Below are 27,641 nucleotides of genomic sequence, written 5' to 3' on the forward strand. Positions count from 1 at the left end.
ACCAAGAAGTCACTTCTCAATCGAAAACTTGGGGGACTACTGTTTGTACCATATTTGACCCTACACTCATACTGTGACACGTGGAATGGTAAGCTCTCCCAATCGCCTTGATGAGCGAACATTCGGTATCGGCTACCGATCAACATGCAAAGCCTACAATCGGCATGCATCGGCGATTCTGCGGAGCAAACCTCAAAGGCCCCGCCTAGATATCCACAGACTCGTGTCGACCTCAGAAGACCCTCCCCCGAGTCCCACATTGAAACTAAGTGCTAAGAGCATCCCAAATGCCCTCTATAAATAAGCTCCTTCACTATAGACAAGGGGTAAGACTTTCAGCTTGACTTTTATGCCAAATACATTGTTAGTAGAAAAGCTCTTAGAAAGAAACTTACTTCGGCATCAGAGGGTCTTAGGCTGGTACCACACCGATGCCATAGACCTCACGAGCCTCGGCTCTTCTTGATTCAGGATCGGCATCCCAGGAAGGACGGAACCTGTGTCAAGCACTCAATCGATCCCTGGATCATCCACATCACTTGTAAGTTGCACCTATCTCTATCTGTTCAATTTTAGTGCCAACAAGCTTCATCTAAGTTCTTCCAATCCAAGTCAAGTCAATATTGTAAAAATGGAGAATCATTCTCTCTCCTTGATATCCCATTTGTTCTTTCTTTACATGTGATCAGATTTTATTTGGTGAAGCTTCTTCTATCAAACAAGCTAATGTCATGAATTCGTGCTTTGAAAAGTTCCGCATGCAAACGCCTCAGGCCTAACTTTTAAAAAGTCAAGATTTTTTGCTCCCATTAGGCCATAGAGCCTTGGCCCCTTTAATTAATTGAGATTGTGAGGTTTTGATCATTTGACAAAAAATCTTCCCCTTCACCGGTGTATGTTGTTTATTTTGACCCATTCTCTCTGCTAGTCTCTATCTTTCGTCTTCAACGCCATGAATGAAGAGTGTGAACCCTCAAGAAACGAATCCAACCCACATGCAAATATGTCCTGTCGTACATGCGCATTGTACAGTCATAACAATATGACAACTCTAAATCCCCATCAACAGTAGGGACAGTCATCTTCGGCCTTTCATGTTGTATGGATATTATCTTCAACTTATCGCATGGGCTGAATTAATGTGTAAAATTTTATCTGAAAATGCCTCGATACAACTAAAGGAGATACCCAATTGAATTGTTTCATAGGATTCATAACATTCTATTAGATTTGGGATTGCCCTCTCAAAGGTAATTTGGTCAAACTCACTATTGAAGGCAGTAGGAAAGAAAGGATACTGAATTCAGCAATTGGAATTGGAGAAGCTGTAAGATATCATAATTATTGTTCATGGTTGGTTTTGCTACTATAATTTTAGGTGTGCACAAAAAATATACTTATCTTTTGTAGAATAAACTTGGTTGTATTTAGAAGCAGTCGTACCATAGAATTAGATTTTTGTTTTGTGAAAACAATCATCATGTGGATCTCATCTTAAATTAAATGCTTGAATACCAAGTAAATGCTTGAATACCAAGTAAAGCAAAGGAAAAGACCCTAGTGAGGCAAAACATTGAGTTACAAAGGTCTTGTCTTTATCCATTTCTTACGAATGAAAACCTTTTCATCCATTCAACATGACAAGTGGATCAAACCATGAATTCGTCCCGGCCACGCCCGAGAGCCTTGATTTTCATGTCAGCTTCTGGGACCCCTTTTTCTGTTCTCTCTCTCTCTCTCTCTCTCTCTCTCTCTCTCTGCCTGCAAGTATTTTTTGAAGACAGTTGAAAAAACCCAACTCACCAAATCAAGCTCTCAAAGCAAAACGTTCTGAATTGGTGGGAACATGTACATGCGCATGTACATACATGCATGCATGCTGTCAAGGACTCATTAAATAAAAATCTTCAAGTGGTGTAGTTGGCAAAGTGGAAGGAATTGAATTGAAGGGTGTGTCTGTGTGGAGGGAAGTCTTTGCAAAGTGCTTTTTTGACCATCTGGGGTAAATAGAAATGTGCTTTTTTGGACCTCTGCTTACTAGCTGATCAGCCTCACAGAGCACACCAGTTTTCTTGATTTGCTTGCTCCTTCACCACCATGGCAACCATGCGGTTGCTGCTCTTTCTGGCTTTCTGCTCTGCTGGGATTCATGTGATCTTTCCTGAAACAGACCCCAATGATGGTATGGTCTCAATTATCAATATTTATTTGTCCATTTATTGATTTCCTATTTAATGGGAAATTGGGGTTTTGGTAGTTTGAGCTTTGGCCTAGATATGCGTTGACTTAGGAAAGACTTTGCAATATCATGTTGATCCTCCTGTTTCTCATGTTTTTGCATGCAAACTTGGTAATTAGTCCACTTAGTTTGTGTTTAATGCAAGCTTTTCTTAATGTTTTGGCTAAATTTTGATTGTAAGTTGAACATCCTGCACATATGTGTGTACAAACTTTGTGTTAAGGTAGTAGATTGAATTGTAAGTCTGTTGGTCCAGCTGCTGTTTTCATGTCCTTGAAGGAGGCATGGAAGAATCTTCCACCCAGGTGGAACGATGAGTCAAATGATCCCTGTGGAATGAAATGGGAAGGAGTCACCTGCAACAATTCGAGGGTGACCGCATTGTGAGCATTGTTCATCTTTGAATTTTCAAGCGATCCTTGTAGGGCATTGGTGACTTACTTTCTTGCACAAATTTTCAACCTTGCACTTTTTTATGTGCAGGGGATTATCAGCAATGAACTTGAAAGGACAAATTCAAGGCGATATCGGGGGACTCTCTGAATTAAGATCCTTGTGAGTATAATTGCTCCTCTTTGTACCAGCATCATGTTTGCAGCACATTATGAATTGAACCGAGATGCAATGCAACAGATTCAGTATGTAAACATATGCATAAAACACATTTCTTTTGCAGTATCAATTATTTTGTTATCACTCAATCTTTGATTAGCATGGCATCCTTTTTGTAACGAAGGAGAAACGTTAACATTGCAGGGACCTTTCATTCAACAAAGGCCTCACGGGTTCTTTGTCTCCAGGATTAGGGGATCTGAGCAAGTTAAATATCCTGTAAGAACAAATTAGCAAGCAATTTTCATATTTGCACCTTTTGAACTTTGTATATGCAATATAAGTTTTTATATTGGATAAGTACACAAGACTCTTTTCATCTTTCAGGATCCTGGCTGGCTGCAGCTTCATTGGCAATATTCCAGATGAATTGGGCAATCTTGGAGAGCTAACTTTCTTGTAAGAATTGAATTGATAATCATACTGATAGTGCAAACCATTTTGAGTTTTTTCTTTTCCAACTTTAAATAAATCTTTTGTTCTTTTCAGGGCTCTGAATACGAATAACTTCACTGGTAAAATACCTCCTTCTTTGGGTAAACTCTCCAAACTTTACTGGTTGGACCTGGCAGACAATCAGTTGACTGGAACTCTACCAATTTCAACCCCCGTTACCTTAGGCTTAGACAAACTATTGAAGGCTAAACACTTGTGAGTATTTTTCCATTTCCCAAACTCTCTCCATTGTGAAAAGATGAAATTCTAATAGGGATATTATGCCATTGCTTATTGCATAAACATTAAACTGATAATATGGACATGCAGCCATTTCAACAAGAACCAGCTTTCAGGTACCATTCCACCCGAACTTTTCAGCTCTGAGATGAAACTGATACACATGTAAGTTGATCCCATCGATCATTTTTTAATTTAGCCAGATGCCATCTATCAGTTTATGTTCTATACTTTTATTTATCTAACTGCTTGTCATTCTTCAACTGCAGTTTGTTTGATGGAAATCAATTTACTGGGGAGATTCCATCAACCATAGCACTCGTTCAGACTGTCGAGGTTCTGTGAGTACAAAAACAGCTCGATTTTGTTATTCTTTCACATACAAGCATCTGCTTCTTGACACTTATTGGATTCAAAACCTTCTTGTTTGCAACAGTCGGCTTGATAGAAATGCTCTGACAGGAAATGTCCCCTCAAATATCAGCAGCCTAACAAAAGTCAATGAACTGTGAGTATCAAGTCTCTGAGGGCTCGTTTGATACACTTCCCTAACTTGGATAAAAAATTATCCCATGTTTGTTGTCATATGGATCTAGTTTTAAATGATGGGATTAATAATCTGGGCCCATCAAAAACACCTTCTTAACTGGGCTTACTGAGACCCGTCTGTGAAGGGGGGACAAATAATCCCCTCCTCATCGCTCACGACTTCCTCCCCTCTCCACGCCTTCGTCTTTGCCATTAGTTCCCAACCCACCACACACCTCGTCACAGCCATCACCTCCCACCTAAGCACACACCTCGTCACAGCCATGGCCTCCAACCCTCATCCATGTCAGTTGCGCTCTCTCTCTCTCTCTCTCTCTCTAAGTCTGCTACAAAACCCAAATGGAGGAAATAAATCAATTAATTCAAATCGCTTTTTCTTTTTATGAAATTGGGGAAGAACCTCATAAAACAATAGCTAACCATCAAGCAATTCATCATCAAAGAACCCACCCAAGCAGAAGCCTCCTCAAAGAAGCAAATTCCCAAATTTAGATTGTGGGGTTTGGGCATGTGGCTATTGAAGAGAGAGGAGGGTGAAGAGAGAAATAGTGAAATAGGAAAATGAGAGAATATAAAATTTTTAATTAAGAAGCAGAGAGACAAATAGATTGAGAAGAAGTGGAGAAGGAGAGAAGAGGGAGAAGAAGAAGATGAAGAAGTCGCAGGTTGGAAGAAGAAGATAAAACAGCAGAGAACGAAAGAAGAAATGTTAAAAAAAAATAAATAAATAAATCCACTTGCCTTTTTTTGAAAATTAAAAATAAAAAAAGTCAAAAAATTTAGTCCTAAGCACCAAACACAGTACAAGTCTTATCCAGCTTATGCCAAGCCAAGCTAATCCAAGACAGTCTCAATATTTAGTCTAGTGCATGACAATCACGCATACCAAATAAGCCCTAAGAGGATACTCCAATGTGCTGTTAACAGTTACCTTAATCTTAATTATTCTTAATCATCTTTTACATGAGCTTTTGTTCTCTTCCAGAAATTTGGCCCACAACAATTTGTCGGGCCCTCTACCGGACTTAACTGAAATGAGTTCCCTCCATTATGTGTGAGTAGTGGCATGGAGCTGTTATTTCAAGTTTCAAGTTTCCTGCAAGTTTTTGTTTTGTTGTACTGATAAATCCTAATGATTTTACTTCAGAGACCTGAGTAACAATTCATTTGACCCATCAGAAGCTCCACGTTGGTTCTCAAACTTACCCTCAATCACCACTATGTGAGTCCTTAGGAGGTTACACAAAAATGTCTTAGTATCTATGAATGAGTCTTGGAAAAGGACACCCTGAAAACTTGTTGTAATTTTTTGTTGAAATTCTCTACTTTTATGGAACACAGCGTTTTAGAATTTGGAGCACTTGAAGGGACTGTGCCAGAGAAGATGTTCAGCATCCCATCATTGGAGCAAGTGTAAGTTTAAGGAGAATACTGAAGAAAGCATCAAGTTTTGACTGTAATTTTAGGAAACTTGCCATTCATGTTTTTTTCTAACCATTGACAGGAAACTGAAAAACAATTCGTTTAACGATACATTGAACTTGGGTGATAGCATCAGTCCACAACTGCAGCTTGTTGATCTGCAGAACAATCAGATTCCTAACACAGCTCTGGGTTATGAATACAGAAATTCATTAATGTGAGACAGTTCATGGGCCTTGATCTTGATTTTCTATGGTTGTGTATTTTTCAACACCATTCTTAGTTGTCACTTTTACGTATTGCAGACTTGTAGGGAACCCAATTTGCGCAGATGGAACTAGCCCAGAATCATTCTGTCAGCTTCCGCAACAAGATACAGAAACGTATATTACTAGCTCGAATTGTGCAAACATTACATGCCCCGATAATCAGAAGCTCAGCCCTCAGAGTTGTCTATGTGCATATCCTTTCGAAGGAACATTGTATTTCAGAGCACCCTCTTTCAGGGATTTGTCAAATCTGACTAGGTTTCACTTACTAGAAAAGAGTCTACAGGATAAACTTGGCCTCACTCCTGGTTCAGTTTCTCTTGAAAATCCTTCCTTCGACGACATTAATGACTATCTCCAAATTCATCTGGCACTCTTTCCACCTACAGGAACATGTTTTAATAGGTCAGAGATTATAAAGATTGGTTTTGATTTTAGCAACCAAACTTACAAGCCACCGGAGGGGTTTGGACCCTATTATTTTATTTCATATCGTTATACTTTCCCAGGTAATTTAAATCGCATCGTTACTTCGTATGCCATTTCCCTGCATTAGAAGATTGATTAAACTGACAATAAAAACTCAAAATTGTTTCAGGTGGGAATAAAAGTTCTACGAGCACTGGTGTTATTATTGGGATATCAGTTAGTTGTGTAGTTCTTGTACTGGGCCTCGTGGCAGTGGGAATATATGCCATTAGGCAAAAGAAACGTGCAGAAAGAGCCATTGGATTAAGCCGACCTTTTGGTAATTAATTATTCTTGTTGTTTATGATTGGATACATTGAAATTCTGTCATTGACAGTAGAAGTTGTTTGCTTATATCACTCCTTTTCTCTATCTTCTAGCTTCTTGGGCACCAAGCGGAAAAGATAGTGGTGCTGCACCACAGTTAAAGGGAGCAAGATGTTTTTCTTTTGATGAGCTTAAGAAATGCACAAATAATTTCTCCGACAGTAATGAGATAGGATCTGGTGGATACGGGAAGGTATATTAATTCAAGTATTTCAGTTACATCTATGAAATTCTGCTTCAAGTTAAAGGATGTTTTTTTTTAACCTTTTGGTTGGTTGTCCATAGGTTTACAGGGGCGTGCTTTCCGATGGACAAGTGGTGGCAATCAAAAGAGCTCAGCAAGGATCAATGCAGGGTGGCCTTGAGTTCAAGACTGAAATCGAGTTGCTCTCGCGAGTTCATCACAAAAACGTTGTTGGCCTTTTGGGATTTTGTTTTGAACAAGGAGAACAGATGCTGGTTTATGAGTTTATGCCTAATGGAACACTCAGGGAAAGCTTGTCAGGTTAGTTCAAAGATTTTACTCTCAGCTATTTCATATTGCATAGAGATAACTTGTTTGCAATAGACATAGTTACCAACTTCACCTTTGCTTAAATATGAATTGCAGGGAGATCTGGTATTCATCTTGATTGGAAGAGGAGACTCCGCATCACTCTTGGCTCGGCAAGAGGACTAGCTTACCTACATGAGCTTGCAAATCCTCCTATAATTCACAGAGATGTCAAGTCCGCCAACATTCTATTAGATGAACATTTAACCGCGAAGGTTGCAGATTTTGGCTTGTCCAAGCTGGTAGCTGACAGTGGAAAAGGGTATGTCTCAAGTCAGGTCAAAGGCACACTGGTAAGCTTTACGTTATTAACATTTCAACATATATTCATCCCATTGACACATTCTTGAGTTTTTACTCTTTAAGTTTCTGTTTTGTTCTTGCAGGGATATCTTGATCCTGAATACTACACGACTCAACAGTTAACTGAGAAGAGTGATGTATACAGCTTTGGAGTGGTGATGCTTGAATTGATAACGGCTAGGCAGCCTATTGAGAAGGGAAAATACATCGTCCGCGAGGTACGATTGATGATGGACAAGAATGATGAAGAACACTATGGTTTGAGGGAGTTAATGGATCGAAGCATTCAAAACTCCGGAACTCTTATTGGGTTTGGGAGGTTCCTAGAGCTGGCCCTGCAATGCGTTGAAGAATCAGCTGCAGACCGCCCCACAATGAGTGAGCTTGTGAAGGCTATTGAAACCATTCTGCAGAATGATGGCATGAACACAAACTCAACATCAGCATCTTCATCAGCCACGGAATTTGCAGCATCAAAAGGAGCTCATAAGCATCCGTACAACGATGGCTTGCTGAAAAAGGAAGTGAATGACAGCACTGGTGCCTTTGATTACAGTGGTGGATACGCAGTTTCGGCGAAGATTGACCCCAAGTAGTAGCAAAGGCCTGCAGCAGAGTTAATTTCTTCTTTTGTAATTGTACCTTCTCTCTTCTCTATCCATATATGTAAGTAGATACAGGAAAAGAATATATAGTGTGTTGGTAAAATTAGATTACACAACTCTAATGTAGACTTGTTGGAGACAAAACAAGTAAACAATTTACTTGTATTAGACTCACAAAATATTACAACAAGACAACTCTCAAAGGAAAGACAAATTCTTACAAGGACTCTTTCTCACTTCACTCACACTTCTCACAAGAGTTACTTAACTCTCTAGCTCACTCTACTTATTCACACTCTTCTTGTTGACACACTTCTTGATTGGTCGATTATAAAATGCAGACTTCATGCCTATTTATACATGTTGTTGCCGACTTTGCTTTGCTTGCACCGACTTTAGCTTTTTATTCTAGCCACATATGTGAAACCGACTTGCTTCTTCTCTAGAATTATCTAGCAAATTGATCTAAGTGTTGCCAACATTGTATAGTCGGTGAGGTCTTCTCCTTTTTTTCTAGAGTTTTCTATAATATTCTAATATCTAGTTGCTAGGTCGGTGAACTACTTTTCCAGATTTTTCTATAATTGTCTAGTTCAAGTGATGACTTCCTTCTCTAGGCTTTATTTCCTTGGGCTGAGTTCAGTCATTGGGCTGGTGTTGATTTTAACACTCCCCCTCAACACCAACTCACATTCTTTGCACCACATTGAGCTGACATCGAAATTTTTTGAACTTTCCCATGCTCAAACCTTTTGTGAACAAGTCCGCAACTTGATCATCTGTATTGATATGTCTTATCTCAATCTCTTCTTGCAGAACCTTCTCTCTGATGAAATGGTACTGTATCTCCACATGTTTGGTTCTTGCATGAAAGACTAGATTTTCTGCCAAACGAACTGCCGATTGATTGTCACAGTATAACGGCACTGAGTAATCTACCAGTTGATGTAGATCATTCATCAACTGTGTCAGCCACGTGATCTCTTGAGCTGCCATTGTTGCCGCTCTGTACTCAGCTTCAGTGGTTGACAAAGATATTGTTGGCTGTCTCTTACTACACCAAGAAATTGTTCCTGAACCAAGCTTAAATACGTACCCCGTAGTTGATCGACGAGTGTCATGATCTCCCGCATAGTCAGCATCACAATAACCAACTAGCTTGCAATCTTCACCTTTCTTGTACAACAGACCATAGTCAATTGTACTTTTCACATACCTCAGTATTCGTCAAACTGCATCCAAATGAGACTTCTTTGGATTTTGCATGTATCGACTCATCACACCAACTGCATATGAAATATCAGGTCGAGTAAATGTCAAGTAGATTAGACTACCCACCAATTGTCGATACATCGTTGCGTCTTCCAAGTCTTTGCCTTCATATGCGCACATCTTGACATTGGGCTCCATCGGCGTTGAGATTGGCTTGCATTCAAGCATCCCAAACTTTTGCAACAAATCTTTTGCATATTCCTGTTGACACAGAAATATCCCTTCTTGTGTGCGATCGACCTCTAGCCCAAGAAAGTGCTTGAGTTGTCCCAGTTCTTTCATCTGAAAACGAACTTACAAGTTCTCCTTCGTTTGATGAATTTCTTCCTCGTCATCACCAGTAATGATTAGATCATCCACATATACCAGCACAATGGCTAATTTTCCTCCATTAGCTTTAGCGAATAAACTAGAATCTGCATGTGTCACTGAATAGCCACTTTGAGAGAGAAATTCTGCAATCTTACCGTACCATGCTCTTGGGGCTTGCTTCAGTCCGTAAAGTGCCTTTTTCAGCTTGCACACATACTCGGGATGGACTTCGTTCTCAAAGCCCATTGGTTGAGTCATGTAGATTTCTCGATCTAACTCCCCATGCAAAAACGCATTCTTCACATCCATCTGGTACAAGTTCCAATCTTTGTTGGCCACAAGTGCAAGTAGGACTCGTACTGTCACAAGCTTTGCCACTGGACTAAACGTTTCATCACAATCTAGTCCGTATTGCTGAGAGAAACCTCGAGCCACCAGCCGAGCCTTGTATCTCTTGACCGATCCATTAGGACGATGCTTTATCTTGTACACCCATTTGCAGGATATGGGTTTCACATCCCTTGGCTTTGGCACCAGATCCCAAGTCTGATTTTGCTCAAGTGCAGTGATTTCTTCTCCCATAGCTTTAACCCATTCGGAACTTTATGATGCTTCTTCAAATGTTTCAAGTTCAATTGTTTCTTCTGCTATGGCTGCGTTGGCATATTTGGGATTTTGCTTCCATACTCTTGTTGACCTTCTGGGATGTGACTGTGGAGTCGGCATTTTCACTTCACTGGGTCTAACTTCTTCTAGTGTTTGTTGATGTACACCAGTTTGCCAAGGATTCTGAGTAACTTCTTGCTCGTCATCGTCACCGTCAAGTGAATCTTCATGCTCATTTGAACTCGGTTGAATTGGAACAATTTGCTCCCCCAACTTCTGTTGCAGCTTATCTTCAATTTCTCTCGAGTCTGGTAACACCTCCTTTTCTGGGGACCACCAAGATGATGCTTTATCGAACACCACATCTTGTGATGTGTAGCACCTTCCATTTGTAGGGTCACAACACTTCCACCCTTTTCTCTAGCTGTCGTATCCCACAAAGATACATATGATTGCCTTTTTGTCAAACTTGCTACGTAGATGACTTGGAACAAATACGTAGCACACACAGTTGAATACTCGAAAGTAACTGACTGTAGGTTTCATATCCCACAGTTTCTCGAAGGGTGAAATAAATTCTAACCTTGGTTGAGGAAGTTTGTTGATCACATGGGCTGCAGTTCTCATGGCTTCAGCCCAAAACCTTCTAGGCACATTCTTGGCATGCAGCATGCTTCGACATATCTCTGCAAGATGCCGGTTCTTTCTTTCTGCTACTCCATTCTGTTGTGGCGTGTTGGCACATGTGAATTGATGACGTATGCGAGACTCTCGTAGATACTGGCAGAATTTATTCGAGGGATATTCTCCTGTTGGCGGCGCAAATCTCACGGCCTGGTGCTCCGGGCCGAGGGGATATGCGTTAACACGTGACGTCCTTCTTTTGGATGCGGTGGGGTTGTGCGCGAGCGTGCCAGCACGGTCTACCATGCGTCGAGATGGTGATGTGGTTTGGATAGAATGGTTTAAGTGGTGCGCCTGTTTTGAGTCTGACTTCTAATCAAACGATTGTGGCCGAGAGAGGAACTGATCTCGGCCGTCAGGTTCACGGCCTGAGCTACAAGGCCGTTTAGTGGTGGTGTTGATGGTGGGTTTTGGGTGGTGCTCCGGCGCGTTGCTCAGAGAGCGACGGTCTTATGATATATGGGGTGAATGAAAGAGTAACAGAGATGGTGCTCCGGCGCCTTGAAAATCAAGGGTCGTATGATATATTGATGAATGGATTTTCCTTACAATCTATCACTACTCCTATGAAAGCAAGTAAAGGTATTGAAAGTGCATTACAGGAAAATATAATTTGCTCCGTGGGAGGCTTTTGGTTTGGTGTTTGAACCCTTTGAATGTAGTTTGAGCTTGGTATTTATAGGAAGAGCTCTGGAGGAGTAATCGAGGCTGAAAATCTGCATGATGGAGCCTGATCAGAGCAAGTGGATAGTCCAATCAACATTTGGGATCGTGAAGCATGGTGGTGTGACCCCATAAATCCTGGTAAATCTCGGCCATCGCCCTGATCGTGGGTCCTCCGCCTCTGGCTGTGGGGACGCATTTAATGCCCTGGTCTGGTTGTTGGTTGATCTGACCTCAAGTTGTAAGAATATTTGTAAGAATGTTTGCGCCTAATCACTCTAATTTTTATCACCAAATCCTGACTTTAGTCACTTCCCTTCTTCCCTCGTGCATTAAATGCCTTCTTGCGGCTAGTGGGTTTGCCAGTCAGAGGCATTACTTCATTAAATGAAGCGTTGGACCCTGCTGCCACATGGCGATTTGACTCTAATATCTTTGGCCGTGTCTCTTTCGTCCTTCGGCCTCGGCCCATAATGCCGCAGTCGAGGCCGAGATGATTATGCCTTTGCAGCTTTTCCTTTGTCTCTGGGAAGACAAAACGCCACGTTCCAGTTCATGAATAGGTGCTAGGGCCGAGTGGAAACTCCTTCGGTCATTTTTACGACCGTGATTTATTAGGCACAAACATCTCCTCCATTATCTGTGCGTAGACAGATAATCTTCTTCCCCACTTCTCCTTCAACTATCTCTCTAAACTCTTTAAACTTTGAAAATGTGTCGGATTTTTCTTTCATAAAGAAAACCCACACATACCTAGAGAAGTCATCAATGAACGTCACCATGTATCGCATCCCGCTAATCGATGGTTGCTTAACAGGCTCGAACACATCAGAATGGATTAACTCTAACGGTGCTTTTGCTTTGAACTTGGACTCCTCATATGGTAGTTGATGCGCTTTACCATATTGGCATCCTGCACAGACTGTATCTGTTCTCACATCAAGCTGAGGCAGACCCTTGATCATTGACTTCTTCATCATCATGCTTAGCTTGTGATAGCTAACGTGGCCCAATCTCATGTGCCATAAATCTGTTGTCTCGTTCTTTCTTGTCTTGTCTACATATGCAGACTCTACTGACATTACGTAGACTAACTCCAGTCGTCGTCCTTCCATTGTTGGCATCCCTGAGATCTTGAGGCGAAGATTGGATATGACCCCAAAGAATTATAACAAACACAAAGCATTAACCGAAGATAAAGATTTAACCCCAAAAATAAAAAAACTGATCAAAAGTGTTATCTGGGTGATAAGTGGGTAATAAGTATGTATTTATAGGTGATATTTGCAAAATTTTTGGGGAGAGGTGGTATTTTCAATTAAAATTATAAAAAGGGTGGCATTTAGAGCTATTTCCCAAGATTTAACCCCAAAAATAAAAAAACCAAAAAAAAAAAAAGAAAAAAAAAAAAGTTAAGTGTACGATAAGCTCTTTCTCTTCTTCTTCACCACTTTCGCAGAGAGAAAATCAGAGTTTGTGTCAAAGAAGGAAATCCAATATGTGCCTGTTGGTCCTTTTTTTTTTTTTGTCAGACGCTCTTCTTGCCGAGAGCGAGGGTCGGCTTGCTCGGGGGAGCAGAGGACTTTACTGGACCGACACCAATGCCCCGATCGGATCTTCTTGGCTCACGGAGAAGGTTATCTCAATTTTCTTACAAAATTGAAAGTTGAATCAGGTTGACAAAATCGAGCAAGTCCCAGCTTGGACCTTACTCCTCAATTCCTTATGGCCCTGATTTGACTATCTGCTTCGTAGGCGTGCCACTGTTGGATTTAAGACCAGCCCAACAGATCTGGTATGAGAGAGTCTAGTGTGGTGACTTTACAAGGTTCGCACTTCTTTTCTGGACTTCTATTCAAGTCATTGTGCTCCAAGGGGGGTACTGGCCTAGATTAGTTCTTTTCTATGCCTCAATCAAGAGGACTTCAATATTCTCTCATTCGTGTAAGTCAACCTTGATAAGTACGAGCAATACCTAATCAAGCAAAAGGAAAAAACCAAGTTTACGGCTAATAAATACCCTGTCTGGGTTTAGAAACCTAGGTCGAATTCAAACAGCCCTCGCTCTGGGCCAACAGTTGATTCGGTCCCACTGGATTAACTTTCGGGCCCGGTCAGGTTTTCATCCCTTGGGTCACTATGACCCTATTCGAGCCGAGACCTTCTTTTGGGTCTGAATATGTTTTAAAATAAATTTCAGAGTTGCGGTGTTTAATTAAACATCTATCACGTGTGCATATAAAGGTTATTAACTGGTGAAAACGCAATAAAATAACCAAAACAAATTCTGCAATTCCTATTCATCTAATTTTTAAACTTGACATTACAAGAAAAGCCAGGATCCTTGTTTGCATACATATATTTTCAAAATATAAAGTGAAGAATGATGGAGGACTGAAGATTTCTCTATCCAGTCAGATAAGTACATGAATTCAAACTAATTGTTTTTCAAAAGAATATCATATCATGAAGATGGTAGAGCATCAAAAAGATAAGCACATGAGTGGTCAACTGGTTATTTGGAAATCAGGCGGATTGAGTTGAAAAAGTCTTGAGTTCTTCAAGTATTTTTGAGACGTTGAGTCTAGTTTGGAGAAAGAGTCCCCTTCCTCTATGGCAGAGGCTCTTTATTTATAGACAAGGTGAGAGTTTCAAGTGATGGTGACTGGGTGTGGGTACAAGGCTGCTGCCCAAAGTCAGCTGTTGGTTCTTCGATCTAGATTGGTTCATAGCAGGGATGACGGAACGTTTCTGACGAGAACTGTTGGTCCTTTGCGTCAATCTTCTGACTAGAGTCCTTTGTACTCGAGAATTCGGTAAGCAGCATGGTCCTTTTCTGGTTTTGGTGGCTCTTTGGACAACTTGCTTTCTTGCTGAGAGAGAAGGCGGTCAAGTTGTCATTAATGGTGACAATCCCTTTTAGACCCTCACGTGGGTCTGTGTGTAACGGTTACCGATCCTTTTTAAACTTTTAGCGCATCCTGAAGTTTGGGCTTTCATTTCTGGGCTTTAGATGTAGAGTTGTCCTAGCGGAAAGCTGAAATAGGGCCCTTTGGTTTTGAGAAAGACAAAATGGACCTGGGCTTGACCAAATATTCTTTTTGAAGTAACAACCCAGTTTTGGTCCATTTACCAAAATTGGGTACAAATATTGCCCCCTGGATTTAATCGGCTTGGGTCAAGTCTATTAAAACTAGACCCTCTAGCTTCTTGCGGCTGTTTGTGCCTGATAAATCACGGCCATGAGCTGGCCGAAGGAGCCCTTTCTCTCGGCCCTGGCACTTGTTCGCAGAGGCTAAAACGCAGCGTTTCGCCAGGGCATATTCGCCTTCCTTAAAGAATAAAAGAAGAAATGCTAAGGCATGATCATCTCGGCCTCAAACGTAGGCCGAGGCCGAGGCCGAACAAAATTGCGGCCAAGGCATTAAAGGCAAATCATCACGTGACAACAGGGTCCCAGGCTTCATTTAATGAAGTTAGTACCTGTTTAATGCAGCGAACCCATTGGCCACAAAGTAGCATTTAATGCATGAGGAAAGGTGGGAAGTGACTGAAGTCAGGATTTGGTGATGAAGATCAGAGTGATTAGACGTGGACATTCTCACAAGGATTCTGACAGCTTGAGATGTTGGTTCACCAGCTATCCAGGCAATAAATGCGTCTCCACGGCCAGAGGTTCAGAACCCACGATCGAGAGCGGCGGCCGAGATTCACCGGGATTTCTGGAGTGTCACCACCATACTTCACGATCCCAAATGTCGATTGGACTGCCCACTTGCGCTAATCAGACTCCACTATGCGTAAATTCAGCCTCGATTACTCATCCAGGGACTCTTCCTATAAATACAAGACTCGAGCTACATTCAAAAGGTTCAACACCAAAACAAGCCTCCCACGGAGCAACTTATTTTTTCCTGTAATGCACTTTCAATATTTTTACTCTCTTTCCTAGGAGTAGTGTTAGATTGTAAGCAGAATCCATTCATCAATATATCATACGACCCTTGATTTTCAAGGCGCCGGAGCACCATCCTTGTTGTTCGTTCATTCACCCCATATATCACACGACCGTCGCTCCCTGAGCAGCGCGCCGGAGCACCGCCCAAAATCCATCACCAACACCATCACTCGACGGCCTTGTAGTTCAAGCCGTGAACCTAACAGCCGAGACCAGTTCCTCTCTCGGCTACAATCGTTTGACTAGGAGGACAGATCAAACAGGCGCACCATTCATCCATCCAACACTCATCGAAACATCAACGCACGGTAAACCGTGCTGGCACGCCTGCGCACAACCGCACTTCCCCTCGGCCCGGAACTCCAGGCCGTGAGATTTGCGCGGCAGACACTTTTGGCACGCCCAGTGGGACATCTGTCAAAAACTTATGGTGGAAACTAGGGCACAGGCAAAGCTAAAAAACAAAGCAGTCGAAATGACTTCTGAGACTCCTGAGTCCACCTCGCCAATCACAAGTATCGAGACCGAACATACGGTCGGGATCTCGGCCGGCGCTCCAGTAACGACGGATCGCACGGCCGAATCCATGCAGGAACAGGCAGTGGTGGAGGAACTGATGTCCAAGCAGGCCTACAGGATAGAAACATCCTTCATGGCCGCGATGGACAGGTTCTCCTCAGAACTGTGAACGCTCTTTCAAGAGAGGATGCCGGTGGCTTCGCCCGCCACACCTCCCAGAGCCGGACCAAGGAGCCAAGAGCGCGACAGAATCGAGCCTTACGGCGAAAGCAGCAGCCTCGGCGTCTCGGCCCATACCCAAGCATCCGGCTACGGCCAGCATTCTCTGCCACCAACAAACAATTGGGGGCAATCCTAGCCCGTTTGGACGAATTCTGGACCAACCTACTCGGCGGAGACAGCGCGCGGACCGCTCCATGCTTTGGTCGTATCACTAGGGCACGGCAGTTTCACACATCCCGTGATCCACCCGCTCGGCTCAGTTCATACTGCTGCCGTCCACACCCATCCTGGCCCAAGCAACGCGTCCGCCGTGTCGTCACAACAGTACGGTCAGGGCAACTTGACCGTCTCACCACCTTTGCAGGCGTCGTCGTGTCCGTTGGGCTCTCACCTTCACTATGGGTCGGTCGTTCCAACAACAACGCATATGCACCCTGGTCAAACCCACGGTGCTCATTTAGCATCAACCAGCTCGGTCATCCCGGCCGAGCCTTTTGTTCAAATGGCCCAACAGGCAAGGCCTCAGAACGAGGTGCTACAGGCCACGCGGCCGTATGCAGCCCAACAGGAGGCACCACCTCAAGGGATCCGGCTCGAAGATGTCCGGCGGATGATCGAAGATGGCTTAGCTCAGAGGCGGCCGGACATGCCAAGATACACGAGGCCGTACCCGCCAGAAATTGACCGGATCCCCCTTCCCCGGAACTATCGATTGCCAGAGTTCATGCTTTTTTCTGGGGATGGGCAGACCTCCTCCATTGAACACATCGGCCGTTTCACGGCCCAGTGTGGAGAGGCCGATTCAGACGCTCAGAGACTCCGACTTTTTGTTCATTCATTGACCGGCGCGGCGTTCTCATGGTTTATAAACCTCCCGCCGAACTCAATAAGGGATTGGTTTGATATGGAAAGGGTGTTCCACGAGCATTTCTACCAGACCAACCGAGAAATTACGGTCGCCGAATTGGCAAGAATGAGCCAAGCATCGGACGAATCACCTCGCGATTACCTACAGCGGTTCAAGACATGTAGGAATTGGTGCCGCACGAACCTACCAGAGAGGGAGTTCGTCAAGATGGCCGAGGAAGGATTGGAATTCGAATACCGGAAGAAATTCCAGGGGATCGAATTTCGGGACATGCATGACCTGACCAACAAGGTGGACAGATATGCGTCCTTGTTGAAAGAGGAGATGCAGAAGAAGACGGCCTCAAAGGGAACCTACTATAGGAATCCCATCGTCAGCTACGCCGAAGCAGACGGCTCCGCAGAGGCCGAGGGCGATGAGATCGAGATGAGCTCGGCCGAAGTCAGTATTGACAAACCCTTCGTTTGCAGAGGGCTCGTTAAAACTGACAACAGCCGCACAAAGATCCTCGACGCCAAGTTCGCGACCCGGGAAACGAAGGCGTACACTTTTGACTTAACAAGGGCCGAGGCTATCTTCGACCTGCTGGTGGCCAAGAAGAAGGTAAAATTGTTATTCGGCCATAAGACTCCGAAGCCCGAAGAGCTCAAAAGGAAAACGTTTTGCAAGTACCACAGTTCTTGGTCTCACAACACCAACAACTGCGTTGTCTTGCGAGACGTTATCCAGAAATTGATAGACGAGAAGAAGCTCCAGTTTCCGGAGAAGGCGGCCATGCAGGTCGACTCCAAGCCGTTCCCTCCACCTGTCGTGAACATGGTCGACGCCCAACTCCCGGCCGAGGATAGAGGAGTTCGCAGTTCGGCAAAAGGAAAGGAGCCTTTGGCCGAACTTAAGCCGGCCCTTTGCGGACGATGCCAGTGTGAGATCGGCCAGCCCGGGTCGCAAGAGAACAAGAGGAAGGCCGCCGAGCCATCTCGAACGACCGCGAGAAGATTCGGTGGTCAGTACGGTCGACAGCCGACCAACAGAGCTATTTTCAGCCGACTGGGGCCACAAAACCCCGGCGCCTCGGCCAGTCACGAAGAAGAAGCCGCCCCAAGATCGATAAAAACGTTCAAACCACCAGTCATAAAGGATGACCGTTGGTATCATGCACGGCCTGGGGGCAGGGCCGAACCACTGACAAAAACCCAGTTGAGGAGAATGCAGAGGCAGGTTCAGCAGGCCAGGATGCAGACAAACGAGGTCGAGGGCTTCAAACGCCAAAAGAAAGTGGCGACTGCTGACGAGTTGTCATCCAAACCGGTTGTCTCCCCGGCCGTGAGAGCAGCCAGCACCAAGCCTTTGAGGGCGTGGCGCCCTAGGCAGGACGGAAGTCCCCGTGGTTTGTTGACCAATTCAGCCCAGCCAAGGGCCGCGGCCACGGAAGGAACAGACGAGAGGGTCGTCGACATCTACCGCGGGAGGGATCCCCCTTTTTCGGCCAACGGCCTATCCTTCCTCAGAGAATTCCATAAAGATCATTCGGCCGTGAATCTGTACGGTATGACCCCTGAGAGCCGAGAAATCGTGGAGTTGGCCCTCAAGAACACAAAGGCAGAAGCGCTCCTCATCACCAGCGGTTCTGACTCGGCCATTAAGGCCGTATACCAGGCAAATAGGGAGTCCAGGGCAAGAGGCCTGCAGAGTTATCAGCCCAACCTCGGTGGATTAGAGGCTAAAATTCCCTTCAGTAGGGGCGATTTGGAATATCTCCGCCGGTACTTTGCTGTGACACCGACGGACACATTCTTTGGTTTGACGACCGAGGAAAAGGGCCGAGTAAGCCGCCTAGACGATTACCTAGCAGCCAGGGACGCGTTGACAGAGGCTAGACGGACCCTCGAAATGGAGATCGAAACCTCAGAACCCCCTGAGGTCAAAGCACCTACAACCGATGGTCCGAGGGTCGTGAGGCTTATGGACGAGGGGTTCGGAGATCCTCTCTTCGGACACGAGGCCGAGGACGACCCCACAATAGGAATTTTCGATGAGGAGTATGAAGGAATCCTCGGGATGGTCGAGGAAACGGCTCTCACCAAAGACGACTCTGAGACCAAAGAGGAAGCCGGTAGGGGAATCCCACAGGAGCCAGAGGAAGTCGGCATCAACATGGTCCTGGTGCTGCCATTCAAGTTTTCAGCCCCGGGAGGGCAGACCAGCGGTTTGGAGGATGACGTGCCCGAGGAGCAATTTGATCAGAGGCCAAAAACTAAGGAGGAATTGCTGGCCGTAGCATTTAACGAGGTAATACCAAGAGACGAGCCGAACAAATACCGGCACTTGAAGCCGTTGTATATCTCGGCTCACATAGAGGGTGTGCCCATATCCAAGGTCTTCGTTGATTGTGGGGCGACGGTCAACATCCTTCCCTACTCCTTAATGAGAAAGCTGGACAAGTCGAAGGAGGACCTCATCCCCAGCGACGTGGTCATGAGTAGTTTTTTCGGCGATAAGTCAAAAACCATTGGCGTGTTGCCCCTAAAGATTACCGTGGCCGATCAAACGAGGGTCGCGGCCTTCTAAGTGGTCGAATCAAGTGTCGACTACAACGTGTTACTCGGCCGTGATTGGATCCATCAATCTGGGTGTATACCGTCTTCCCTTTTCCAATTGTTATTCTTCTGGGACGGCCAGAAGGTGTCCATACACCCGGCCGACGAAAAACCATTCGAGGCCAACGCCGTGCAAGCTCGGATTTACGACGACGATGTTGGATGGGTTGTCCTCACCGGCCACGATGCAAACGGCCGACCAACCAGAACCACGGCCCAGAAAGTGCTGGAGTTAGGCGCCGAGAATATCCGACAGGATTCGGCGCGCGAAGTGTTGATTGACCTCACCAGTCTTTAAATGATAGATAAGGCCACTAAAGAAGAGGGGGCAGCGGCCGTGAGGGATTTGGTAGAGCGTCTGCTGGAACATTGGGCGGCGGAATCCTTACGGCCAAATTCACCAATCAACCTGATCGAATTCCTCCATGAAGCGGACGAAACGGACGCATTGACGTTGGACGACCTAGAAACGGCGCCCGCCGAAATGGAGGACGACTACCCTGAAGTCCATAACCCTTTGTTAGAAATTAATGTAGGGACCGAGGCCGAACCACGGCCTCTTTTTGTAAGCCATCTTTTGGATCCTGAGTTAGCGGCCGAGGTTATCGGCTTGCTCCATGAATATAAGGACTGTTTTGCTTGGGATTATCATGAGATGTCTGGTTTGCCAAGAAGTTTGGTCAAGCATGAATTAAGAATCAAGGAGGGGTTCAAACCTTTCCAACAGCCGGCAAGGCGTTTCTCGACCGAGGTACAGCTTAGGGTCAAGGAGGAGATTGAACGGCTCCTTAAAGCCGGCTTCATACGAACGGCCCGGTACGTTGAATGGCTGGCCAACATTGTACCAGTTTTGAAGAGGTCTGGGGCTTTGAGAGTTTGCACCGATTACCGAAATCTGAATCTCGCAACCCCCAAAGACGAATATCCCATGCCTATGTCAGATATCCTGGTGGACGGAGCCGCAAAGCACGAACTCCTGTCTTTCATGGACGGCCATGCGGGTTACAACCAGATTTTTGTGGCCGAGGAAGATGTTCATAAAACGGCGTTCAGGTGTCCAGGAGCAATTGGAACCTATGAGTGGGTGGTCATGCCATTCGGCCTGAAAAATGCCGGCGCAACATATCAGAGAGCCATGAACCTTATTTTCCACGACCTTATAGGCCGAACCGTGGAAGTCTACATCGACGATGTGGTTGTAAAGTCCCCGTCCAGAGCTGACCACGTAGGACATCTTCGACAGGCTTTTGACCGGATGCGAGCGCACGGCCTAAAAATGAACCCGAAGAAATGTGCTTTTGGTGTCACCGTCGGGAATTTCCTCGGTTTCTTGGTTCACCAACGAGGAATCGAGGTCGATAAAAATAAGGCTACGGCCATTATGGCGGCCCCTCCGCCGAGGACTAAGAAAGAGCTGCAGTCCTTCCTCGGTAAGGTGAACTTTTTACGGCGCTTCATATCTAATCTGGCGGGAAAAATTCGGCCGTTGTCTCCCTTGCTCAAACTCAAAGACACCGAGCGGTTCATATGGGGAGCAGAGCATCAGGTGGCCCTTGACGACATCAAGAAATATTTGTCCCAACCGCCGGTCCTGATGCCGCCGAAAAGGGGGAAACCATTGAGACTTTACATTTCGACTTCAGAGGGTTCTATCGGCTGTCTGCTGGCTCAGAACAACGAGTCTGGGCGCGAACAAGCAGTGCATTATCTAAGCCGCACCCTCAACACGGCCGAATTGAACTATTCACCGATCGAAAAACTATGCCTAGCCCTCTATTTCGCGGCCACCAAATTGCGGCATTATATGCTTCCCTCGGTTGTTCAGATCATTTCTAAGACCGATCTCATCAAATATATGCTTACCCGGCCGATTATCCGCGGCCAAATTGGGAAGTGGACGATGGCATTGTCCGAATTTACCTTTCAATACGTGGCTCAGAAATCGGTCAAGAGTCAGGCTTTGGCTGATTTTCTGGCTCACCACCCGGCCCAGGGACAAGAGGAGGAGTTGGAGGTCGAGATCGGTATGGCCCGCATGGAAAAGAATTTTTGGACCATGTTCTTTGACGGTTCCAGCACCGAGGCCAGGTCAGGAGCCGGAGTTGTGATTGAATCTCCTCAAGGGCAGAAATGGCAGTTCGCTTTCCAACTCGATTTCAAATGCACTAATAATCAAGCTGAGTACGAAGCGCTCATCATTGGTCTCGAGATTTTAAAAGAATTGAAGGCAACACGTGTTTTGGTCTACGGCGACTCTCAACTGGTGATTAACCAGTTAACTGGGGAGTACCAATGTACGAGTGAGAATTTGGCCGTGTACTATGTAACGGCCCTCAACACGGCCGATGGATTTTCTAGAATTTCCTTTGTTCATATACCCCGCGCCGAAAACGGCGAGGCCAATGAGATGGCCCAAGTAGCGTCTGGCGTAAACATCCCAAGCACTGACCACGATCGTGTGATAAGAATCGAGAGGCGTACCCTGCCAGCCTTGACCGAACGAGGAATGACAGCGCAAGTGTTTTCGGCCGACATCACTAACGAGATCGACACGGCCGAAGCCGACTGGCGCTACCTCATAGTGAAGTATTTACGTAACCCTTCTGGCAGCCATGAAAGGACTACACGGTTCCAAGCTAGGTGTTATTTGATTTATCAGAATGAGCTGTACCGAAAGGGATCTGATGGTTTGTTACTCCTATGTCCCAGTGCCGAGGACATCAAGGTCATCATGAATGAGTCTCACGAGGGGATTTGTGGTGCTCACCAGTCTGGGGTCAAGATGAGGTGGTTGGTTCGGAGGCACGGCTATTACTGGCCGACCGTTTTGAAAGATTGCATAGAGTATGTGAGGGGATGTATCAAGTGTCAAATCTACGGCCCCATACAAAGGGTACCGGCCGAAGCCTTCCACCCGGTTACCAAACCATGGCCATTCAGAGGGTGGGCCGTGGATATCATCGGAAAAGTCCATCCGGCCGCATCCAACCAACACGCTTGGATTTTAGTGGCGACCGACTATTTCACCAAATGGGTCGAGGCCGAGTCCTATCGGTCAATATCCAGCGCACAGGTGGTCAAATTCTTTGACAATCATATCGTTCATCGGTTCGAGATTCCAGAAACTATCACGGCCGACAACGGCCCGGTATTCGCGTCGGCCGAGACACGGGAGTACACTGAAAAGATGGGGATCAAATTGATCCACTCAACACCTTACTACCCTCAATCTAACGGACAGGCCGAGGCGAGTAACAAAGTAATCAAGGGCATCCTAGAGAAGATGATCGAGGAAAAACCTAGGGCGTGGCACGACTTACTCCCCGAGGCTCTTTGGGCTTACCGAACCTCAAAGCGGTCGGCGACGGGCACGTCTCCTTACGCCTTAACCTACGGTCACGACGACATCGTCCCGATGGAGTTAAAGGTTCGGTCTCTTCGTGTGACCGAACAGCCTGGGCATGAGGAGGAGCGTTATGCACAAGCCATGGCTCAGGAGTTGGAAGATTTGGAGCAATCTAGACTCGATGCCTATAACCTTATGCAGGCGCAAAAGCAAATCGCGGTGAGGGCTTACAACAAAAGGGTTAAGCAAAAGGCTTTCGCCGAAGGCGACCTAGTATGGCTAGCCGTACTTCCTGTTGGGACAAAGGACCCTCGGTTCGGCAAATTTTCGCCCAACTGGGAGGGACCGTTCATCATCGAACGAATTCTTGGCCGAGGTGCATTTCAGTTAAAAGATAGAGATGGGGAACGGCACAACTTGCCGATCAACGGCCAATATTTGAAGAAATATATCCCGTCATTGTGGGAGACGGCCGCGGAAAGGTTGTGAGATTTGCAAATAACAAAGTGGAGTACACAATGTAACCAAGACAAATTAAAAGAAATCATACTTCATTTTTATTCATTTAGGGTGAAAAGGGGGTTGCATTTACAAGAAAACGGCCAGGTCCTGGCCGAGTACAAACACACATAAGAAAAATCACACCCTAAATCTACGCGCTTCGGCTCCTCGGTCCTTTTTCAAAACAATCAGACGCTTCCCCCGAGGCAGGACCTTCGCCACCTATGTCGTCATCATCCACGGCCAGCCTACACCCAGGGCCTCACTCCAGGCCGTGGGAGGCACATGGGCCGTCACTCCGGACACGGATGGCCACTGCCATTCTAGCCGTGGTAAGCAGTCGCCATTCCTGCAGTGGCAGCGGCCGTCGTTCAGACCGTGACAGCGGCCATCACCCCGGACACGGTAAGCGGTCGTCATTCCGGTTATGGTAGAAACCATCGCTTCAGCCTTGGTGAAGGCCGTCGCTCCGGCCATGGTTGTGACCCGAGTATTCAGCCGCACAAATTCGGCCACGTCGAGGTCATCATCCCAGATCTTCTCGCCCTCATCAAACTGCCAAGTCATCTGGACCAGGCCAAATTGCCAAGTCATGCGACTCAGCAGGTTTGGCTCCCTGGTCTTGAGGAAGCTGCAATAAGGATCATTAGGACAGTTGGTAATAAGGGAGGGCGAAGCCCAGGCCGAAGCCCAGGAGTCAAAAAAGGGTTCCAGAACGATTGAAGCAAGAAGGAGGCTCGCTGGATAATGATCTTAAGTTTAGGGAACGAGGTTGAAGAAACTGGGGAAGGACAGTTTGAACCTTCGAAGAAAATTGAACTCAGAAAGCCTGGGAGTGTGAAGGAAAATGCGAAGGAGTTTGGGTTTTATACTGGCACTGGAGTTCAAAATGGAGGTTTGGTCTCGAAAGATGAAACGGCCTGACAGCGCACTCAGAGCACGCGAAGTTATGACAGTGACCGTCGTTTCATTTGACGAGGCAACGCGACGCCCTGGGCAATGATGGCCTGCGCGACGTGCTTGAGGCATTAAATGCGCGGAATGCGCCGACTAGCCTGCGCATTTAATGCCCCAGTTGTCAATCACTTCAGAAAGGGATGCAAAGGGTCCATCCCTTGGAATCCATTCGGCCCCTACCCATGCCGAGGCCGAAGAATCCAGGGATGTGGGGGCAATGTTTGTGCCTGATAAATCACGGCCATAAGCTGGCCGAAGGAGCCCTTTCTCTCGGCCCTGGCACTTGTTCGCAGAGGCTGAAACGCAGCGTTTCGCCAGGGCATATTCGCCTTCCTTAAAGAATAAAAGAAGAAATGCTAAGGCATGATCATCTCGGCCTCAAACGTAGGCCGAGGCCGAGGCCGAACAAAATTGCGGCCAAGGCATTAAAGGCAAATCATCACGTGACAACAGGGTCCCAGGCTTCATTTAATGAAGTTAGTGCCTGTTTAATGCAGCGAACCCATTGGCCACAAAGTAGCATTTAATGCATGAGGAAAGGTGGGAAGTGACTGAAGTCAGGATTTGGTGATGAAGATCAGAGTGATTAGACGTGGACATTCTCACAAGGATTCTGACAGCTTGAGATGTTGGTTCACCAGCTATCCAGGCAATAAATGCGTCTCCACAGCCAGAGGTTCAGAACCCATGATCGAGAGCGGCGGCCGAGATTCACCGGGATTTCTGGAGTCTCACCACCATACTTCACGATCCCAAATGTCGATTGGACTGCCCACTTGCGCTAATCAGACTCCACTATGCGTAAATTCAGCCTCGATTACTCATCCAGGGACTCTTCCTATAAATACAAGACTCGAGCTACATTCAAAGGGTTCAACACCAAAACAAGCCTCCCACGGAGCAACTTATTTTTTCCTATAATGCACTTTCAATATTTTTACTCGCTTTCCTAGTGTCTGCCGCGCAAATCTCACGGCCTGGAGTTCCGGGCCGAGGGGAAGTGCGTTAACACGGGGTTTCCTGCTTTTGGGTGCGGTGCGGTTGTGCGCGGGCGTGCCAGCACGGTTTACCGTGCGTTGATGTTTCGATGAGTGTTGGATGGATGAATGGTGCGCCTGTTTGATCTGTCCTCCTAGTCAAACGATTGTAGCCGAGAGAGGAACTGGTCTCGGCTGTTAGGTTCACGGCCTGAACTATAAGGCCGTCGAGTGATGGTGTTGGTGATGGATTTTGGGCGGTGCTCCGGCGCGCTGCTCAGGGAGCGACGGTCGTGTGATATATGGGGTGAATGAACGAACAACAAGGATGGTGCTCTGGCGCCTTGAAAATCAACGGTCGTATGATATATTGATGAATGGATTCTGCTTACAATCTAACACTACTCCTAGGAAAGCGAGTAAAAATATTGAAAGTGCATTACAGGAAAAAATAAGTTGCTCCGTGGGAGGCTTGTTTTGGTGTTGAACCTTTTGAATGTAGCTCGAGTCTTGTATTTATAGGAAGAGTCCCTGGATGAGGTCGAGGCCTACAACCCCCAATTCGTGAGTAGGCAGTTTAGGCTTGTTTAAGTCGTCCTTGAATTGAGGTATAGTTTTGCAAACAAGGGTAGTTCTTGGTGGAATTTGGCCCTGACACCTTAGGAAATAAAGGCTATAAGATCTTGGAGGGGCCGGACGAACAGGGTGAGAATGCCTCCGTACGATCCGTCTCCTCTTTGCACTCAATCTTCCATGAGTTCTGGGAAAATAGGTTGTTTTCTTGGCTTCCTGAACCTGCCAAGCTTCTTTATACTTCCACTTTCCAGGATTGTCCCTTTGCCCGGAGGATGACGGAGGAGGAGGGGAAGTCTATAAGGGTGAAGCTGGCGCGTCTTCAAGGAACGGCAGTAATAGGTAAGTGCCTCAAACTCTGGTTATTGGTTTTGCTTGGGTCTGACCTACCAATTTCTAACAATCTGAATTTTTTTTTTGTGTTTATCAGAAACAACTTAGAGTGAATCTTCCTTTCCTGAGGATACTGGTAAGGCTTTCAGTTAGTTTGATTCTTTATTCATTTTCAAGGGTATTAACTTTTCCCATTGCAGCTCGAATTAATGCTTCTTCTCCTGTTGAGGCTATTCCAGGTGAAAGAGCGGAAGGATCCCCTGCTTCTAACATCCCTTCCCACTCTTCTGGCTTGAGTTCACCATGTGGAGATAAAGGAAAGGCTCCTCTAGTAGAGGAAGATGAAGATGAAGAAGATGATGTGCCGCTTTAGAGAAAGCGCAAAACTTCTGTCTCACCGACTTTAAATGATAGTTTTGATCCTGAGAGAGGTATAACTTCCCCCTACCCTTTTCTTTTCGGGCTATCTTTGCTCTGGAAAGTAGTTCTCCGTGCTAAATCAACAATCGTACATTCATGATCCCAGAAGTTGGTGATAAGAGAGCAAGGATGGATTCTCCCCCCAGGGAGGAGGGAATGCCTTATGTGGCTTCTGAGCCGATGCCCCAAGTCCGATTTTGACTCTTTTGTCCATATTTTTCTCTGCTCGTTTGTCATTTTCTGATAGTGGGTGTTCTGCTGCAGCGCCCAAGGAAAGAAAAGGTCTTGGATCCTCCTATTGTGGATAGATGGTTCCAACACATCCATCTGAGTGTGAGGACCATCAAGCTTGAGGAAGGGGTTGATCTTCCGCCTTATGAGCCTTAACCTGATCCGGGTAAAGCTACAGGGGGGGTGTAATCAGGATGAGCAATCCTTCTTTTCCAGGTTCGAGCCTGCCTGGGGTTTTCAGGCCCAGATCTGAGCGTGCCGTCAATATTTCGAGTGCAGAGGGAAGGCGGGTCATCATGGAGCTGAGAAAACCCGATGTGGTACTTGTTAATGCAGTGGATGAGCTTAGGACTCTCTGGAATCTAATCAGGGCCCCTGACTTTAATCTAGTGGCGGCTCTTGATATTTTATCGAAGATGCAGCCCTTGATCTGCCAAATTGGTCAGGTGAAGTCTCACCTTGCTCCTGCGTGCACTCATCTGGAATGATGGTTGAGCAAGACATTGAGCCATAGCTGCATGATTAAAGAGATTCTTCCTTCCGTGGGGAACCCTGAAGATATTCTGGAGGATCACTGTGA

The 27,641-nt window shown here is 45.9% G+C and overlaps 2 protein-coding genes across 2 annotated transcripts; both read left to right on the forward strand.

Moving 5' to 3' along the window:
• The first annotated feature begins 1,398 nt into the window (after positions 1-1,398).
• Positions 1,399-8,245, forward strand: LOC110769362 (leucine-rich repeat receptor protein kinase HPCA1-like). Its single transcript, XM_021973312.2, has 19 exons — positions 1,399-2,182; positions 2,496-2,622; positions 2,723-2,794; positions 2,996-3,070; positions 3,179-3,250; positions 3,341-3,502; positions 3,617-3,691; positions 3,796-3,867; positions 3,963-4,034; positions 5,061-5,129; positions 5,223-5,297; positions 5,417-5,488; positions 5,580-5,714; positions 5,803-6,275; positions 6,365-6,514; positions 6,615-6,754; positions 6,847-7,066; positions 7,172-7,407; positions 7,501-8,245. Exons 1-19 carry the CDS (start codon positions 2,098-2,100, stop codon positions 8,011-8,013), a joined length of 2,895 nt encoding a protein of 964 aa, XP_021829004.2. The 5' UTR covers positions 1,399-2,097; the 3' UTR covers positions 8,014-8,245.
• A 10,771-nt stretch (positions 8,246-19,016) lies between these two features.
• Positions 19,017-23,558, forward strand: LOC148293506 (uncharacterized). The gene is made up of 2 exons (XM_088254051.1): positions 19,017-19,332; positions 21,367-23,558. Exons 1-2 carry the CDS (start codon positions 19,017-19,019, stop codon positions 23,556-23,558), a joined length of 2,508 nt encoding a protein of 835 aa, XP_088110177.1.
• Positions 23,559-27,641: the final 4,083 nt, after the last annotated feature.

This window comes from Prunus avium, chromosome 6 (genome assembly GCF_965620075.1).
Source record: "Prunus avium chromosome 6, drPruAviu1.hap1.1, whole genome shotgun sequence".
Taxonomy (NCBI): Eukaryota; Viridiplantae; Streptophyta; class Magnoliopsida; order Rosales; family Rosaceae; genus Prunus; species Prunus avium.

What these genes read in the sequence shown, in the direction of transcription:
- LOC110769362 (XM_021973312.2), top strand. Translation starts at nt 2,098, where the DNA reads ATGGCAACCATGCGGTTGCTGCTCTTTCTGGCTTTCTGCTCTGCTGGG. An exon ending in CTAACAAAAGTCAATGAACT is followed by an intron (nt 4,035 to 5,060) that starts GTGAGTATCAAG and finishes GTTCTCTTCCAG; the next exon opens with AAATTTGGCCCACAACAATT. An exon ending in TGGATTAAGCCGACCTTTTG is followed by an intron (nt 6,515 to 6,614) that starts GTAATTAATTAT and finishes TCTATCTTCTAG; the next exon opens with CTTCTTGGGCACCAAGCGGA.
- LOC148293506 (XM_088254051.1), top strand. Translation starts at nt 19,017, where the DNA reads ATGGAGATCGAAACCTCAGAACCCCCTGAGGTCAAAGCACCTACAACC. An exon ending in CCCGGGAGGGCAGACCAGCG is followed by an intron (nt 19,333 to 21,366) that starts GTTTGGAGGATG and finishes TTTCGACTTCAG; the next exon opens with AGGGTTCTATCGGCTGTCTG.